Genomic DNA, 19,867 nt, shown 5'->3' with positions numbered 1-19,867 from the left:
CAAATGCGTGAAGCTTTCGTGCCTTTTTGTTCATGGATGGCTTTCATAGCTCTATAAGGAACTGTGTAATGTGGGTCATATTTACTACTTCTAACCAACACAAAATATTATGTCATATATAAACTTTTCTTGTCCTTTAAAAAAATAATTTAGAGGTCCTGGCCCTTTATTTATCCAAGAAAATATCTAATCTATGTGAAGCTTCAGAGTAACTGTAATAAACTTAGAAGGAGCCTGAAGCCAAGTGCTTTTGCACTTAAGTCCATCTAGTGTCATGATAAGTAGCATAAAGGACAGGAAAACCTGCTTCTGCCTGTTACATTAAACCCTCTACTGGGGTTTAATAGCTGGCTGCTTTTAGGGTTTGGACAACGGATAAAACACAAGCCTTGCAGTTACTACAGTACTGCTTGTAGGAAAGATAACTGGCTTTTTGTAAAGAGTATCCTCTTATCTAAATCAAGGTTGGAGAGACCTTCCTAGAACTACAAAAACTCATAAAAATGGGAAATGATTGTGATGTCCATAGTTCTTACTAGGGACTATCAATAGTCCCACTCTATATAAGTTTTTCATTTTCAGTTTTAAGTCAGAGTTTCATCATATTATGGAAGTACCAGGTTAGTGACAGCCTTATGTAATAGACCTAGTTGTTCAGCTTGGTTTAGTTCTATGTTTAACAACTTGATATGGGGTGAGAGTCTACTATCTCCACCTTCTGTTACCTGGTCACAGTGTAGCAAAACATAATGCGATGAAATATGTCCTTAACTTCATGGACACTGTTTTCTTCGAAGTGCAGGAGTGTTTGGCCAACAGACGAAGCAAGAATTGCGCTTTCAGATGAGTCAATCATTCTGTGCAGCTTTTTTATGAAGTCTTGGATTGATGAATTATGTTAAAGTTAGTACTCTGTTAGTATCTCTTGATACTCCACTACAATTTATGATGTTATTATTAATAAATTAGTACAACTGAAAAATTGATGACTATCAACTTGCCACCACCTTCTTTACTTTTTGAAACTTCTTTCAGAGTTGACGAAGATGAGGAAATTATTGTGAAGGCAATGAGTGATTACTGGGTAGTTGGGAAAAAGTCTGACCAGCGAGAACTGTACGTTATTTTGAATCAAAAAAATGCAAATCTGATTGAAGTTAATGGTAAGGATTGGTTTTTATTACTTTTAAATACAGTTACTACTGAATCATATGCCCATGGAAAAGTAATAAAATCCATCTCATGCAAAATCTAGAGAGGGAGTGATCGATGATAGACCAGGTAAGTTTGTGTCAGGTTTTAGTCTGCTTTCTCTATCAGCTATGAAAAAAGAACAACATAAATATTCATCAAACATTCTTAAATTATTAATGAGTCATTCTTCTTTGAAATAATAGAGGAGTACTTTGTGATGTTTACGAGTAATTAATGAAGTGTATTACAGGTGAGAGATGAAAATATTTACATCTGATGTAACCTACCCGTGAATCACTGACATAAAACTTACTTATACATCATGTCTCTCCTGTCAATGATCCTTCTGCCAGTATTGGTGTTTCTAAGACTGTTTGAAGACTGATTTGCTCTGAGAGGGCAAATGAACATTAAGATGCATTAAGCTTTTGAATAGATTGATTTTAAAGAGAAATGACAGTTTGAGTATTACTTGCAGCAATTTGGGGCTTCACGGTTTTAATAAAGAGGCAATGCTCTTATTTGGATGATAGGAAATAATATTTTTTCTATGACCTAAACCTAATAACTTAAATTTTAGAAAGAGGACCTGGTTGCATGACTTACACAATGACCACTAATTGTCCTTTAGCATCAAATTTGCCATACAGAAACAGTGCGCCTTATAAACTCAGAAGGTCGTGCTACCTGTGAAGCATTGTCTGCCAAGTAGCACGAAGCAAAAGTTTTGTTGACTTGATCTATTGTAACAGGCTACAGTAATCCTTCCTTCCTCTGAAAAGGTGTTCTAATACACTTCCTTGTGTGGAAGCTAGGTCTTCTGCTGTTGTAGTGTAGAAGTTTAAGACACGTGGTCCAGTGGCAAGCTCAAATAATCACTTACACTTCAGCCACTAAGCAATACAACTTATCTTTCAGACAGTCTGGAACTTCAGATTTAACTCAACCTTCTCTTACTGAACACAAAATTATTATTTCTACAAGGAAACTCCTTTTTTCTATTTCAATTAAATTATACTCTACTTGATGCTTGCCATGGCTTTTCTTGCACAACTTCCTGTATAATATACTGATTTCTAAATTTTTTTTTTTTACAGAAGAAGTGAAGAAACTTTGTGCAACACAATTTAATAATATTTTCTTCTTGGATTGATCTGCAAAGGGCTGATTTATTGAAGATGTCAATGTCAGACACTTGTTCAACATGAGAAGTTATTAGTCATATTATTGACTGGAATAATGACAATAGTAAAGCAATACTTGCTTTGTAAGAATCAAAATTTCTACTAAAATCTGTAAACTGATCATAAAATTTTTAGATTTTAAAAATGTTTATGTGCAAACTAATTAAAAACCAGTCTGAATTCATCTGTACCATTCCATTCTGATGTTATGTGAATATTTTACTGGAAAATAAAATTAATAATTGTTACACTTTTAAGGGCATCTTTTGGTTTCCCTGTGTTGATTTGTAGAAAATTAACAGAAAGTCATGCTGTGATATGGAACTAGACTGGTTACACAAGACCTCAGAAAAGGTGCTAGAAAATTATTTGTTCAAAGTTGACCTGTTTTTAAAGCTTCTCCTTCATCCTGATTCACCTTTTTTGTTGTCAAATTCTTACTTAAACGTAGGTCTACTCCAGACTGGACCACAAAAATACTTGCTTATATGAAGCATTTCAATCAAATAGACAATGATTTACGGAGAAACCATTTACTTAGAGCATACATTCATGATATGGGATATCGATTCTATACCAGCTTAACAATGATAGAAGTTTTAGTTAATCATCAAACACTGACTTTTGTAATAGTTTTCTTTATGCAAAGGGTTACACTCATTTAACTAACATATTCTTTTTCCCAAAGTCCTTCATTTAAAGCAGCTGGCCATGAAGTTTAATTTCCCTGTGAAAACATACTGTGCAGTTTTATCTCACTTGTGTTTTAAATGCTACTGCAGGTGTTTTTTGGTGTGTTTGTTTTTTCTTCAAAGAATACTTACATACTTGAAGTTTCAGGCTTCATCAGAAGATTTACTTCTTCTTTCTCTTTGCGCCAGCAGGCACCTTGGTAACAACAGGGGGTGGTACAATGGATGCCTCTTCCTTTGGAGGGGGTACTAACTGTGGAACAGGCTCCTCTAACTCCTTAATAGCTGTATTGTTGGACTCAAAAGATCCTTTTTCAACTGTGGCCTCTTCCTGCCTTTTTGCCTCTTCTGCTTCTCTTTCAGCAATAAGCCTGAGTGAACAAAGTTTATATTTATGTACTGCAGATTTATACTGGCCAAGCAACTACACATATATTCACATTATAAGCTGTCATACTGTAGAAAAGCAGAAAGCCCAGCTAGTTAATCCTTCAAGTCCAATTTATAGCATTCAAAAATACATTTGACTTGACTGCCTTTATACAGAGCAGAACCAGGAAAGATTGTTCTGTAACCTAAAGAGAGCCTGCATTCATTATTCCTGACAGTAATAAAGTTACACAAGTTACATTCTATATGTTGCTTACTACATTTAGATTATTTTTTCCCCAGTTGCAGTATGGTATACTACTTTATTACAGTGGATTTCCTGTTTTCAATAATTTTGCTAATATAAGATAAAATATTTTAAGATAAGATACTATACATACTTTGCCAGCTCTTCATCCTTCATCTTTCTCAGCTCAGCTAACTCAGCATCCTGTATTCGATTTTCTTTTATTTTTTCCCTCAGGGCTTTTTCATGATGGTAGGCAGGAAAGAAGTTGTTTATAAAAAAGATTTGCACCTGATAAACCCACCGACCAAATTCCTCATCTTTTACAGTTTTGGCTTCTAGTTTATCTGTAACACACAAATTAAACACGTTTATTTAACAGAATATTTATATTTCAAATGCCTGTTGGACTACAGTATTTCAGATCTGATACCCTGCAACAGAAAAGTCTAGCTGCACTGATCGTTATGCTCCTCACCTCTTCATATCTGAGGAATACATGCTTGTTTCTGCATGGTATAAAAGATGACAACTCAGAACTGATACATGTGAAAGGGGAGGGCCCTTTTGCAGATCTTCAGAGCCACTCATCTCTGGGAATGGCATCAGAAGAATATAAACACTCCCTTTAATCCTATGACAGATGTCTTAATTATGCAGTAGTCTGACAACAGTTCAGGACCTGGGACTCCCGTACGTGGGGGAATGGAGGGATTAGCATGCCTCTCTGAACAGAATTGCATCCAATTGCTGTGGCTGTCAAAAAAAAAAGGCTAGGTTACATCTGATTGTTCTTTACAAAATAGAGTTTTTTCAGATCTAACTGTTCAGTCATCAGATTTCAGTGAAAGATATGATGGACTGCTTAAAAAAAAAACACAGAAAAACCACCTTGCCTACTATGTTCTTGCATTTGGGTTCTTTACCCTTGTAACAAGTTAACAAAGACAAAAAACAGCCACTGCTAACTAGCCAGAAGGGCAATGTTATAGAAAGGTGAGTAACAAGAAAGTTAGTAGGCTCTATATATGAAAATGCTCTTAGCAATTTTTCTTCTGCATGAATGCTGGCCTGTCATAACACAAAACATTTTAACCCAGATAATGGTGGCATGCCATTCCTGAATATACAATAATAATTCTTTTAATAAGTAAAAGATGCAAGAAATAGCCATAATATCTTTTATTTTTCCAAGATTGAGCTTCCCATAGAGTAAATAAAAACTGAAATTTATAGATGCCCTACAGATAAGATGTGGTGTTTTAAAATTGTGGAAATAATATTTAAGTTTTTACTTTAAATTCTCATTTAAGTTACACTTTCTTTAAAATAATTCTTTCAAAATTTTTCTTCAAAATATTTCCTCCAGAATTAATGTTCATTTACTGCCCTCTTGTGACAAGCTGAAATCTGCATATACAAATAATATTTCACAACTGAAGAGCTATGAGGGGTGTGTATGTGTGCATGTTCATCTTAAGACAGTAGGATTGCTTTACCTGTCAGTTCTGTTGCTGGACAGAGATCTTGTCCTTTGTCTGTATCCCAGCTGGACACTGACCAAACATCTTTGACTTCTCCATGACTTGTGTGGAATGAGAGGACAGGATCTGGTACTGCAAACACAGAAAAAATAAAATGACTCAATCTGTAATTCTGTGTGTTAAGTATTTGTTTTGATCTTCAGCAAAAACAAATACAGATTATCATCAACCTTCCAGCTTGTTTAGTGGTCGAAACACTTCCGTACCAATGAAAAGATTGTTTATAATGAATGCACAGTGCAGAGTTCAATCTCCTGCTTCCATGCCCAAGAGTGGGACAGACCAGTAAGAATTTAAGTTTAAAAAAGCCTCTGAGTTTTTTTTTTTATTTGTTTTTTTGTTTTGTTTTGGGGGCTGGTAATGAAAAAACGTGATTGTTTACAATTAAAAAGCACAAAACAGATTCAAACTTCCCCAGCTAACTGAGCATAACGTGTTTTGGAAGCTAAACATGGAGAGGTAAACCTTGTCGTAAGTACAGAACTGAATGCCACTACCCTCCATAATTACAATACATCCAAGTGTTTCAACAATTAACTACTGTTTTAATCATCATTAAATCTGTAGCTGCCTATAGATGCTTATGGTTAACTACAGTACTCACCCATTAGAAATTCTTGCAGAGACTGCCCTCGGTCTTCACAGGGTCTCGGTGGCTGGCAAGAAGTCTTAAATTCAGTTACTAAATGCTTTGTCTTGTGTTCAAAAAAAAATATTGAAATTACATTGTCCATTTGGATCATGCAAATATCTACCCCCAAAGCACTCTCCTAACCAAATACATTCTTCAATTATGCCTATTTCAAAACATTTAACTTACAATAGTGTTTGACACATTCAAATATTAGCAAAACAGTCACAACACTTTGCCTTTGACAACGGCCAGGGAATTAGGATTATCCTATTTCAGAGTAAAGGAAAGACACAAGTACAGAGAACAAAAGCTCCTGCTCTAATATGCTGTGCTACATTCTATTAGTCATCTATTTCTGGCTATAGGAATATACTACAGGAACTACATTCAGTGAAAAGAAAAGATCATTATTTAGAAGTGTATCTGAGAAGGATCCTTTGAAATCTTTCCTACTGTAATCCCAAGCTTTTACTGTAGCCCAGTGATGCCACTCTTCAGACAAGTGACAGCAGAAGTCTCACAATAGCTCAGGTCAAACATGGTTCCATTTTCAAAGTGTTGGTATGTTTTATTTCATCTTAAGTCAGGAAGTTTCTAAATTCTCTGACTAATCCTTAGTATCTTACCCTAGAATCACAGACATCAAACAGAACATTCTTGTTCTTGGAATATCAAGAATCTCACCATAATCATATTCAGGTATCTTTACTTCACTGATTCTACCCATGGTTAAAAGAATACAGCCTCAATGGGTGCAAAACTGTAAAGGTGGTGATGTTGAAAAAACTGCCAGAAGAAATCTGAAAAGTGTTTTTAGGAAGTATGTTACAGTTACTTTCTCCGGTGCTACTAAATCTCTTTGCCCACTTCTCAGCCTCTAACTCCCCACCTTGCTAATAGAGGTAACACACGTAGCTTTATTCACCACTGGCTTCTGCTTTCGTTTATGTAGAAAATACCAACCAATATCCTAAATAAAAATAGCTAAGAGTATGTGTAGGAGCAAATGCTTTGTTAGCAGTAGAAATATCCCACTTGTAGGCTCATACATGCATTCAGGCAAAGGAACACATTTTAATATTAGGTGAAATTCTAGCCCCTTTCAGAACATGTAACTACCTTGGCTTCTCTGTCACCCATGAATGGCAAACCCTCAACTTTCAGTATGGGCTTTTTATGTACTTCATGCTTCTTTATGTCATCTTGTGATATGACACTTTTGCTTGAAGACAACCATGAGCAACTGTTGAACTCAACTGCCTCAGAAATGTCATCATTTATGTCTGCACCAATTATGCTTCTGCTGTAAGTGTACTAGTAAAAAGTAAACAAGATATTCAATATGTTTTAAATGAAGATTTTTCTATTAGTCTTTGAAAATGAACTAGTTTAATTGGCCTGTTTCACTGTGCTACTGCATGACTACTTGCAGTGATGCAAGGTAATAAGGTTACATAGGAGAGCAAAAAATGGACAGAGAATGGGAAAAGGCAGTGTTCAGTGGCGCTACTTACATAGAGACTGAAATTAGTTTCTGAATTCTCTGCAATTTAATAAAAAATATTTTCATCTTGTGCATAACTCATAATAAGTCTTGCTTTCAACTATCCCGTGTCCCTAAATTACACGAGTGTCGTAGGCAGCATCTTACAACCTACAGAATCCTTACTCAAAAGATTAGCAAAAAGAGGAGTGCAGCATAACCTCTGGGAATGCGCAGGTCCCATCATGTCCAATAGCCTCAAGGCCATTCTTACATGGCAATTTTAGACATCCCACTTAGAGCAGGAGAGGCATGTCCTCCACCAGTCAACCCACTTATCAATTCCCCTTTGAAAACTGGAGAACCTGAAAGTGCTTTATGTGTATTTATAATTATCTATGAAAATGTGCAAGCCTGTTTATACTGTCTATACCGATAATGCAACCTAAGGTACCAACAAACAGAAAAAGCAGAAGGATCCAATAAAATGAGCGTTTATGCAAAAAGATGAATTTGGTTTCTATGTTCAGGCTTTGCAGGGCCTGACTTTGCCCTCTAAATGGATACACGTTTATCAGGTCTGTATTAACTTTACCTGGGAGAGAGAATATTCTGGACACAGAGACACATTCGTGGTTTTCTCGGAGAAATCCTCAACTCTGAAGTTACTTCTCTTCTGATTATCATGATCTACCTGCTCTTTAATCATATCATTGGTAACATACACCAGCGCACAATCGAGAAGAGCTTCAACAAATTCAAGAAAAACCAACTAGAGTAAAACAAAATACAGTGATTACTTCATTAATTTTCACAAATCCTTTCATCACAGGCAAATGTGTCTGAGCAAACAAAGAACTCAAAAACTGATTGTTCACAAAGCCTCACCTGCTTCATGTATCTACTCGAACATCCCTTCTTTTGGAGAAAAAACGAAAATTAAATTGAAAAATTCAGTCAATGATATACTGTCTTATGCCTTATACAAATCTCATTGAAATAAAATACCGAATAGATTTTTGCTATATCTGGAGCTACAAGAAATTTTTCCCTGAGCAATAACATAAAATTATTGGCGTTACTTAAAATGTTTAATTGTACATGATGCTTCCAGAGAGACCAAGAATGGGTGTATAATGAATCCTTTATTAGTGCTTATACACTGTACTCTCAGTTTATCAGATACTGTTTAAAATCATATTCAAATCATATTCAGTCATATTCAATTACATCATTTACAATAGATTGTCACTGGATAAGAGCTAGTTCTTTAAGGGTGAAGGCCCTCTATGGCATGCCAACTCGAAGCTCAAGAGTCTTCTACCATTCCTCAATGGATAGTGACTCTTGGTGACACCTCACGCATCGCTAACCAAGTATTTCGCCCTCTGTGTTACAATACTTTTAAGGTGTTATCTCTATGATCAGCGCACAGGTATGCTGAGACTATACCGAAGGCAATATAATAAGCAAAACATGGAATTACACAAGCTGCACTAGAAGATATGGGCACAGAACAACAGAAGATAAAAATATTACAAATTTTGTGCTCATTTTTTCATAATAAATTACATTTTCCTCCCCTTTTTAGCAGAAGGGAAACTGCAACATTTTCTAAAATTAATTTTAATTGTTCCTGTAGCAACGAACTACTATGTAGTATATTTTTTCCATACACACCTCCTGCTCCAGGTTGGTACTACTGCTGTCATGTAGAGATGGACCATCTTTGACAAGTATTTCCACAAGTCTCGAAGCAGTTAATTGTTTGCTGAGAAGTTTAAAATCCTGTGTAAGATTAAATATTACATGTTAACAGCACTTAAGGCATTCCCATATGAACCTAATCCAATTCCCCTTAAAGCCTGCGTCAAAATTTCTATTGGTTTCTAATGATACTTCCACTACACAAGTAATGATAGATTGAAATTCTGGATCAACAGAAGTCAACAGTAATTTTTCTGGCAATTCAAAAACAGTGTTAAGAAAGAACTTGAGAAAGCTCATAAATAAGAATTTTAATATTACAATTTTGCCATCTGATAGTTTTAGTTAGAAAATTTCAAGGAAAAGAAAAAAGGCTTGGATTTAAACAGTGAAAGGGACTCAAAACACAGTTATATCAATGGAAATTGTTTCATAGCTTCAGTGTAATCTATGTCTGTCCCTGGATTGCTGAATTTTAGTAAAGAATCTCATGACCATGATGCAGTAAATTAAATTAGTACCTTATTAAAATTCCTTATTTTGTTATTTCAAAAGTTTCCAGTCTTTGAGTTCTACCAGTATGACATTTCGGCATACATATTTTATGGGAGGAAAAAGAAAAAGAAAAAAAACCAGCAAAAATATTTATATTCCCTTAAAACATGCGTCTGAGTTTTGGTGATTTGAAATAATCAAGTAAGAAATCAGAAGGCAATCCTGCGAAGAGCACATAAATTTCTATGTAACAACTGTAACATCTGTTGGACAGTTTCTACAAACGGCAATACTCATATTTTTTCAACTGTGCAGAAGTCACAGGGAGAATTTTTAAATGCCTATAAAAACTGAAAAAAGTGCACTTAATCACACACACACACAAAAAAAAATTACATTCAACATCCAGAGGAACTGCCTCATTTTCATTGTGGGTTCAAATGGAGGTCTGGTATTTGATCTACAAAAGGCTCTGTATATTTCCCAGCATTTGTCAATGTAGCTCAGGGCAAAAACAGTACGACGTTGTTCAGAAAACAAGATACCTGTAAAAGTTAATTGGGAAAAAACATCAGTTACCAGAAAATTGTGATGTATGTGGTACTAAATGAATTTTACACAGTACAGAAGAATATCCAGAATATTACTTACCCTGGATATGACATGCAGTGGGAATAACATTCCTGGACACCATTTCTACAAAACACTTACTCAGATAAGGACCTTTGTCCCTACAGGTGAAACAAAAATTACATTTTTTCATTTGCACAAAATGTAAAATAAAAGGTTTTTTTTAATTATGATGTTTTTTAAAAAGTACATTTATCCTGTAAAAGTTTTACAACAGATTTTTCTTGGACACTCTTCAGTGAATCTCAGGACTCTTGGTAAAAGTCCTTCCCAAAACCATCTTGAATTATGACTCCCTCATATAGAACCAAGGAGAGAAGATTCACATTTATTTCTGTTCAGTATGAAAATGTCATTTAATTAATGCAAAAATCATTATGTAGAAATTTCAAAAACACCCTCATGTTGTATGATCAAAAGTCCACTGAAATTCCATAGTCTACCTTGCACTTCAGAAATATTTGCTACAATTTATATAGACTAGTTTAAAAAATCAAACAAAAAAAGAAGAAAAAAAGCATTTCACCCATACATCCACCTCCAAAAGCACTAATATATGGTTTCTGCAATACCACAGCTGGTACTACTTTGTTAATAGTTCCAGTATTGGTTACCGGGATATTTTGCCCAGTATCAGAACAGGCAACAGAAAGAGAATGAATAATCAAGAGTGCAAAGGCAAGCCAACGTCCTGGGAGAAGGAGAATGAAGGAGAGGAAGAAGTCCTTGTCTGGGAAGAATCAAACACTACGCTGAAATAAATTTCACTGAAAGGTGAAACTTACTTGTGCTCCTTATGATAGATATGAAATGCTAGATGAATAAGGTGAGATAAAAATGTTCTGAAGAGTAAAGTCTCATATGGAGAATGTATCTCCTCAAGTGGTGTTTTATCACCTAAAAAAATTGAAAAAATAACCTCTATTGCTATCATGTACATTAAAATGCTCTATAACTGTATTGAGCTTATAGCTTTCTTATCCTCTCCGTCTCTACATATCGCAGTGAAATAACACTCCTGGAAGAATCTGACGAGACACAGCATCACTTCCAAATAAGCACGGCAAGGGAGCACAGTCCACCTATATCTATACCTTATCATTTCTCTTTCTAAAAATTCATCCCCTCAGCATATGCAAATAGAAGGGGGAGTTGAAGTTGGAGTTAATCCCTTCACACACTGGGGACACTGCAGTGTGTCTTTATAACAAAGGCACAGTGCAGGTCTAAATTGAGCTGACTCATAAACTGGCTCTATGGAAGAAAAAAAAAATACTACATGAAAACCTGAGATAAGAGCACTTAACATAAATACGGAAGATTTTTGTCTTCTACTGGTTCTTCTCAGACCTCTTAAAACCATGTGTAACTGTAGCAACAAGACCAGTGGTGGAAAAGTTTTTATACAGATGTCTGTCTCCATAGAACAATTTTTAAGTGGTATTTTAATTTTGCATTTCTCTCACCTAAGCACCTAAAGTGCTTTTAAAAGTGTTAATACATCCACTGAAAATTCACAAGCACAGAGGAACTTGCTTTGTGCCACTTACCTATGAGTAGAGTCTGCCACTCCCACTCTCCATAGCTTACTATTGAAATACCTAGATCCTACATCCTAATCAACAGAAATACAAACCACTCAATATTCGATCCATTTCAGCGAGAGTTATGTTGGAGTGATGAAGCTGGCAGTCCTTCAGAAATCTCCAAAATTGGAGCCTAGTCATAAGGAAGGTGTTGTCATGAGCATCGTCACAGCCCAAGCTGCTGTAGAAACTGTAAACTCTTCTCAGTGCTGTAATATGTCTCAACACAGCAAATTCTACCTAAATAAAGCAGGATATGTTTTCAGTATAGTCTCATAGAAAGTAGGAAGCAGCTTATATGGAGTATGTAATGCTTCTGATCTTCTAAATTCCTGGCTAAGGACTCAGCAGGGCATTACTCAAATGAAGTTACAATACATATTTTTTGGTGACTGATAAAAATAAATTTGTCTCTGTCTGCTAGTAGACAACCCTCCCAGTAGCTGCAAGTAGTTGCTGAGTGCCCTTATGAATGTTAACGTATTTTTTATTGTTTTCTAGTAGCTGCTCAGTAAGAGTCAATACAGTGTATTCATTATTTGTGCTTTTTTTTCACAGCCTTCAGATTTTTGAAAAATTCTTGAACAAAAAGACTTACACTAATATACGTAAACTAGAAATAATGTGAATCTCACTGTAGAAAAAAATGACATGAAAAAAATGACTAGACAGTAGGCTCTTACTTGTCTCGTTTCTTCCTGTCTCTCTTCCCCTGGTAACAAGTCAAGCAGTGAAGATATATCTAATTCAATATCTGATCCCAGAGTAGAAGGATTTTCTGAGTCGTTAACGATTCCAATGGTTTCTAACATACAAGTAAATAAATTAGAAACAAAATGAAATTAAATACACACACAAGTAAAAGAAACCATACATTATTCCTTCTTGTTTTACTGACTTCAGAGAAAAACAGACTCCTTTACAGTGAACGGTGCACATTTCATTATCAACAGCATAGCTATTAAAGTGTATTTTTTTTCAAATCCAACCACTAACAAAAAAAAAAATGCATATCTTATATCTGCTATGAAACTTCTAAACAGTGTTTCAAAACCATAAGAAGATGCAGTGTGAATGTATCACTTAGCGTGATATGTATCAGTGTGAATGTATCACTGGAAACAAGAATAGGAACAAGAATATTAAAATAACTTTTAAATTAAAGCAAAAAGTATTAAAATAACTTCTGTCTTCATCAAAGTTCTTTGAAAAAATAGGTCTGGCTCTCAAATTAGCATGAACAGCTTCACATTATAGAAGAAAGAACAACAAAATCTGAATTGGGTAGAATTTGTGTTCTTACGCTACTTACCAGTGCCAAAACGACTTCCTGCGCAAATGGCATTCAACTCTTTTGCATCCATTGCACCTGCTTGAAAAGCAGGATATCCTACCATATTATCATCTATAAACTCTCCTTCATAAACATTCCCATTCTTGAAAACAAACTTGCCCTACAGACAGATGCAATTGATTAATTTTCTTATTTAATCAAAGACCAGGAAAAAGTAACACTAATGTTCTCAATTAAACTTCCTTTTAAACAATCTTGGTTATAAAGCATTATACGAGATAAAATAAAGCAAAAGAATTTTTCATACCCTCTTTTATAAAGTATTTTGTCATCTGTTAATTAAAGTACACTGATGGAAAGAAGAATTGCCAACATATCCTTTTTATTTTGTAACATATTTTGAAAGAAAAACACCCCACACACACCCATATAGAAAGACTGCAGTCTTTCTTACTGCTTTAACAATGTGCCCATGGTTGAGTGGTTTTTTGTTTGTTTCTTTTAAACAATCTGCTAATGTGAGAACATCTCTGTGCAAGGATAGCTTGAAATCCATTAGCTCATAGGATAAAAGCACTGACCAACTGCTGCAAAAGTCAAGATGCACCAATTGAACTTAAAATCTCCACAGTGAAATATATTTCATTATACACATAACACACACTTAACTATAGAGTCAGACAAGCGGCCTAGCAAGGTCCCTGAAAAGGCTCCTACTGCTCTCAGTGGAGTCTGTCCTTTATGTTAGGATTCCATCCACAATGCAAATTGAATGTAGCTTTTGGTACAGAAATCTCGAGATCCACTATACAAGATCAGAATGGACTAATCTGGTGTTTTCTCTTGCTTTGTCTTATTACTTGTCAATACGCACCTTGCCATGCTTCTTATTACAAACCCATTCGCCATCATACACTGCTCCACTGGCATAGATGAACCTCCCACGTCCATGTCGTTCCCCATTTACAAAATTCCCTATGTATTTATTTCTTAAAGGGTACTGAGATGCAGGCATTCTCTTCAGAAACCATATGTGGGTGCCATATCCATGCTGAAAAAAATTCGTGTGGTTAAAAAAAAAGAAAAGTCTCCAGAAGAGCTACTACTGCTACCTGTCCTGACTTTTATAAAGGACAACCTCCTAGGCATCTCTAAGAGTTGCTACTGATAAGTCTCTCAAATAAAAGCACACAGTGAATAGCTGTAGTACTTCAAACCATACATAGAACTATATTCTACAAATGTGCGTGGGAAAAGCATTCAGCGGATATACCGAATGAACATATACTTAAGCAGGCTTTACCAACAGGACTCCTAAAAACGTCCTTCCCATCTGAATCCTTTCAACTGTAATGCTGAACAGCCAGGTGAGGAACAGCATGCCACAAAGCGCCACGATGTTCCAGAAGCTGGACTCCTCGACAATTTTATGCAGAGTAAAAAGACAGAGGAAGTTGTTCCCATTCTTTTTCCAACAGAATAATATATGGAAGGAACAGAAAATGCCAGAAATCTCCTTATACCCTAAACCTTTTACAAGAGGGAGCAGTGAAGTCTCATATTTTACAGATGACACAAGTAAACTGTCACATACAGTCATGGCCAAAGTCTTATCTCAAGCTAAGTATAGCCACAAAAATTTAACTTTTCTAATGGGAAATAAGATTCTTAATAATCAAAAAAAAAAGTTTTAAAAATTAAATTATAATTTTGTAAGATTAAGTCAAAAGCCATTAAAAATGGGAATATTCCAAACATGAGAATTAACTTAGAACAAACATCATATTTCCTCAATCTCAACTAGCAAGATCGTACCATGCTTCTTTGATCTTGCACAAAACTCCCTATCTAGTTTGAATAGAGCAAAGGATAGATGTTCAACTAAAGAGGTTGCTGGGGAAGAAATCAATACCTGTATGCCATACACCCACTGTCCAATATACTCTTGATTATCTGTCAACCACCTCATTCTTCCTCTTCCGTGACGTACATTTTTCTCCCACTGACCTTCATAGGTATTGCCAGACTTATAGCTGCAAAAAGAAAAAAACGTTAAGATTTCACACGGAATTCTGAGTGGGTCCTATGAAAGCAGAGTTTATGCAAAGCCTCAATGCTAATAAATTTAGCATTTCTTAATGTTAAATATTAGTGTTAGTTTGAAAGCTGGCTCACTGTGACATGGATACACAGGTTTGACTGTACTCACTCTTTGCCAAATCTTAACTAATAAATCATTGTAAAAATATTAACCAGATCTTTTTTTCTCCAAAGAGACTTTGTCATAACTAATAAAAATATTATCTTATATATAACTAGACCAAATAATTCATTTATTCATGAAAGCACCTCTATCTGTTCAAATCAATTCAGTTCATTTGTTTTGAAATGTTGATTTGTGGTTTACTAAAGCTGATTCAGGATAATTTCATCTTTATAGTCTATCTTTTTGGCAATAATCAATAAAATACAGTAACAAAAACATAACTCATAGAGAAGGTCTATGTTATTACAGTCAAGCGCTTCGTACAGTTATTTTTTCCACTGCATACTACATACACATATGTACATACTACATACACATAGTACATACTACTATGAAATGGCAGCACTTGCACCTGCTTTAAACAATAGGAAAAAACATATGACAATATATGCAAAATAAATAACATGAAGATAAGAACAAAAGTGTTATCATCTTTACCATCTCATTCCCCATCCTTCTTTGACGTTATTTAGCCAGTCACCTGAATACCAAGAGGTGTACTCCCGATCGTAATAAACGGTACCCTGAAAGAAACAGTACCATCAAATTAAATCAATACCTAAGTATTCATCTACACTTAGAAAACATCACTTCGTCTATCTAACACATCCGGAAGGTGGGTTCACTTTATCCTTTGTGGAAAGCAGTAACACACTGCTGATAGAATGTGGCTACGGATGCAGTCATCAATTTTGGCTTTGTCATCATCTAATTGGAGCAGCCTTAAGGATTAATAGAACACACAACAGACCAATTACTCTTTTGGCACACTACTCATCCCTTCTACTACAAACAAGATCCCAACGCAGTTGTTTTAATTACTATTCACAACCTCAGAAAAGGTTCTGACAAAAAAAAAAGAAAAGGAATCTCTATGTAGGATAAGACCATGCAATGACACAAAACATTTTTGGAAAATCCCTGCACAAGAGTGGATTATGTTCTAGACGGTACACACCCAAAACTATGCTCATTTGGTGTTTTTATTTACCTTTCCATGTCTTTTGCCTTTATACCAGTAACCAATATAAGAAACTGGATGGGTACTGCTCCTGAAAAAGCCAAATCCATGCCTAAGTCCATTCTCGATCGATCCTTCATAATAGCTGCCATCATTCCATGTATAGCATCCATTAAACATCTGCACATTCTTAACAAATGTTCCCTAAAAGATTAAATTACAACATTTAAAAAACTAAGGCATTTGACTCGCTGTTCCTCCTTAACACAAGGAAGACATAACCGAGGACTCAGATTTATGGCTGAAATCACTACCACAGTTCTGCAGTTGCAACCTGTATTGTACCAATTACTGTAACGTAACTACTTTCCTCAAATTTACACATCTAATCGGCTGTAACAGTGTTCAGTCACAAGGTATAATGCACTTTACCTCATACTTCACTCCATCAGCCCATGTGTAAGTCCCTTGTCCATGCATAAACCCTTCAGAAAACATCCCCTTTAAAAAGAAAAGAACAGTATTGTTTGCAAATTTATTCCAACCACAACTGAAGCCTACAGTGACCATAAAATTTCATAATAATAGCATATTAAATTCCCTCCAACTACTAGTTGCCAATGAAGTTTTAATGCCAGAAACCAACAAAGCTTTCGATGCTTACACATTTTAAGCACTCAACCTCCACCTACATTAAGAGAAACAGCCTGTTTGATCTAGAAAAATCAGTTGATCCATCCCTATTTTTTAATTAATTTATACACCCACCTTATACATGTTTCCTCCCTCAAAATATGCAACACCTTCACCCTCATACAATCCATGGACTTTTTCACCTTCATAGCTACAAGGAAAACAAACTAAAGATGAACATTTCAAGTCACCAATACACCTAAATCATGGCAGACATACAATAAATGACTTTTGTTTCACCATGGTTTGAACACAGTTATTGTATCTTGTGTAGAAAACAGAGCTACAAAACTTCCAATTTTCAGAATCCTCCCTGTAGTATTTCACATAATTACCATGTTACCACAGACCCAAATTATTTTCAATTAAAAAATAAATAAAATAAAATCATACTGGTAGCATTTATTAGCTTACAACCAGGCAACGTGGTGAATATGTGAAACATTACATACAGTTCCCTTGAACTACAAAAGTATTTGTTATACAATGGCATTCACCTGTCTCCCTCAGTTCAGGATATTTGTAAAGGATATGAACAGCCCTACACATTAAAAAGCAGCAACAACTGAAAATTAAGTGATGTGGGTAAATTTTTTCTACATGTTGATACATTTAGACTAAACTTCACCACACCTAAACAAAACTTAAAGAATGAGACTTCTGGCAAGCAGCGAGTGCCAGCAACACTCTAGGATCCAGGAAGGCAGTAGAATTTCTATGTGTATCACTTTTATAACATGTCAAGGCTACTAGAGCTGAATAACCTCATATGCTGTCTCAAATCAGGGATCTGATCCATATTTGTATGACAAAAACGTGTATCACTGTACACCACAGATACTTAAATGAGAATTCCCAATTTAACTAATATATTTGTAACAACCATACCTTTTTACAATAAGCTGAGTAAGAACAGGCTCCTCATAGTATGAAGGAACATTTTGGACTGGACGTTCTTCTACCTCCTCTGGTTCTTTATCTGATACTGCTGCGCTTGTCTGTGCTTCTTGCAAATCTGTTAGCTTTGTTGAACTACTCTCAGTTCTGGCACCTTGTTCAGCGATAGAAGGACGTACAGACCTTTCTGACTTCTTGACATCTTTCTTCTTATCCTTTGCCATAACTACTGAATTGCCTCAACATCTATTATCCTCCCAAGTATCTACTGTTTTCTTATACAAAGATTTTTCCCCATATCTGATGCAAAAACAAACAACACAGATAACTACATGAAAAAACTGTAAATCTTTCCTCAAGTATATTCACTTAAATACATACACATATTCATACAGGTATTTAAAATCAGTGCTGTAATAAGAGTAATTCCTCAAAGAAGTGTTTTCAGCTTGTGGCAGTCAGACTGCAGGGTTAACCAGAACCAAAGTCTGCCTCTATGAAATCCATCAAATACTGACAAAACACTATCATCAGTAGATCAATTTCTGCTATGCAGAGAGGTGTCCATCTTTACTAGGGCAATTTTAGGGTCTAGATTTAATCATGTAGAAGAGTTGAACACCTTTTCTCTTAAGAAGACAGTTTAATGGGCTTCTTTAAAGTTACAGTTGAAAGAGTATTTTGGATTTTAACCTGCTTTTGTTGAACTGCAGACAACCACGACATACAAAAACCATTACAGTTTATGAAAAAACAGGCTATTTTGCCAGTCGTTACACGAATGCCTTGGGACAGCTTCCCCAGCCATAACAACAAAAAATCCCCCTCTTTTCACAGACGAGCCATCACTGCTCTGTAATACAAGAATCAATCCCGCATTTTGCAGCGGCGGGAACCGACAGAGCCAGCCTCAAGCACCCGCCATGTTCTCACCACAGCCTGGCTCCAGCAGGCGCCTGAACCCCTCAGGCACTACCACAGCAATCGCGCCCAGGCTGCGCGGAAGACCCGAGCGGGCGCGAAATGGCGACCGGGTGCAGCCCCCGGAGCACGGACAGAGCCGCGGGACCCCCGGGCCGCCGCCCCCTCCCGCGCAGCCGCTCCGCGGCCGGGGCTGCCGTAGCCTCCGTAGCCGTAGCAACTGCGGCGCCCAGCCCGGCCCCCAGGCCGGCGAGGCCCCGCCGCTGCCCGGGGAAAAACCCAGAGCGCGCCCGGCCCGTGCCGCCCTCAGGGGAGCGGCCGCCCCCTCGCCCGGCGCTGAGGGGAGCCGGGCTTTGTGCTCGCTGTAGGGCCGGAGGAGGTTGTTTCTGCCTTACGCGGGCCGCGAGGGAAACCGCTTTACCTTGGGTTTATTTTACTTTGTGAAATCACGGATTAAAACTGCCCGTTATCAGATGTTGAACTCGTTCCACAGATAGTGTATTTATGGTACTTGGCACATTCACACTCAAACTCAAGACAGCTACAGACATTTGGATATGGTCTCTGAGTGTGCCCATCAAAGCCGCAAAGCTGAGAGAAGCAGTAGATGCTGATCTGCACCAGGACAGCTCCACCATCACAGCCACGGCGCTCCATAAAAAAGAGCAGTCAAAAATAAAAAAAAGTCCCCTAGGTCAAATCTTAGTCCTACAGAAATCAAAGACCTTTTTAGTTGTTTTGTTTTGTTTTTTTAATATGACTATTTTCTAACTATTGTGATTCTAATAAGAGTGAGTTTGGTCTGACTTGTAATACTCCCTTCTCCCCAGTGCCTGGTGAAACAGCCTTTTGGGTGTTCATTCTCTGAAAAACAAGCACTGTTCTTGAAAAAAAGTGTTTGAGATATGAATGGGAACAATGCTAATTAAAAGTAAATATGCTGGATAAGTTATTCTTTTTGAACATTAACTAGCAATGCCAGTAAGTTAATCGTTAAATGCAATATTAATGCTTGAAGTAATTACAAATGAAACCCAGCTTTATTGTAAGTAAAAAATAATTGTATTTCA

At 36.4% G+C, this 19,867-nt stretch overlaps 2 protein-coding genes across 21 annotated transcripts in view; one reads left to right on the top strand and one right to left on the bottom strand.

The window, feature by feature from the left end:
• The window catches only part of CCZ1 (CCZ1 homolog, vacuolar protein trafficking and biogenesis associated), a gene marked incomplete at its 3' end in the record, with an annotated part of 17,585 nt that extends 14,945 nt beyond the window's left edge, over positions 1–2,640 (top strand). Inside the window, exons 14-15 of one of the 2 annotated variants that reach the window (XM_080556637.1) lie at positions 1,036–1,163; positions 2,292–2,640. In XM_080556637.1, coding sequence (XP_080412763.1) covers positions 1,036–1,163; positions 2,292–2,347 — 184 coding nt within the window. Of the gene's footprint in view, positions 1–1,035; positions 1,256–2,291 lie in introns of those variants that run through there. The other variant, XM_080556636.1, reaches the window with a different exon arrangement.
• The window catches only part of RSPH10B (radial spoke head 10 homolog B), a 25,060-nt gene extending 5,193 nt beyond the window's left edge, over positions 1–19,867 (bottom strand). Inside the window, exons 1-23 of one of the 19 annotated variants that reach the window (XR_013939651.1) lie at positions 18,810–19,196; positions 17,868–18,176; positions 17,055–17,130; positions 16,719–16,787; positions 16,317–16,490; positions 15,764–15,849; positions 14,972–15,092; positions 13,934–14,110; positions 13,078–13,219; positions 12,449–12,570; positions 11,816–12,005; positions 10,965–11,076; positions 10,201–10,280; positions 9,946–10,094; positions 9,028–9,135; positions 7,943–8,119; positions 6,984–7,178; positions 5,835–5,886; positions 5,186–5,302; positions 3,841–4,033; positions 3,203–3,441; positions 1,508–1,585; positions 1,152–1,320 (exon numbers count right to left, since the gene is read on the bottom strand). Coding sequence is in view for 16 of the 19 variants with exons in the window: in XM_080556594.1 (XP_080412720.1) it covers positions 3,234–3,441; positions 3,841–4,033; positions 5,186–5,302; positions 5,835–5,886; positions 6,984–7,178; positions 7,943–8,119; positions 9,028–9,135; positions 9,946–10,094; positions 10,201–10,280; positions 10,965–11,076; positions 11,816–12,005; positions 12,449–12,570; positions 13,078–13,219; positions 13,934–14,110; positions 14,972–15,092; positions 15,764–15,849; positions 16,317–16,490; positions 16,719–16,787; positions 17,055–17,130; positions 17,868–18,100 (2,781 nt within the window). In the remaining 3 variants the exon portion in view is untranslated. The other 18 variants (XR_013939650.1, XM_080556593.1, XM_080556592.1 and 15 more) reach the window with 18 other exon arrangements.

This window comes from Anser brachyrhynchus (genome assembly GCF_964034855.1).
Source record: "Anser brachyrhynchus genome assembly, chromosome: 15".
NCBI lineage: Eukaryota > Metazoa > Chordata > Aves > Anseriformes > Anatidae > Anser > Anser brachyrhynchus.
The sequence above is the reverse complement of the archived record's forward strand: the minus strand, read 5'-3'. Positions and strand labels throughout refer to the sequence as shown.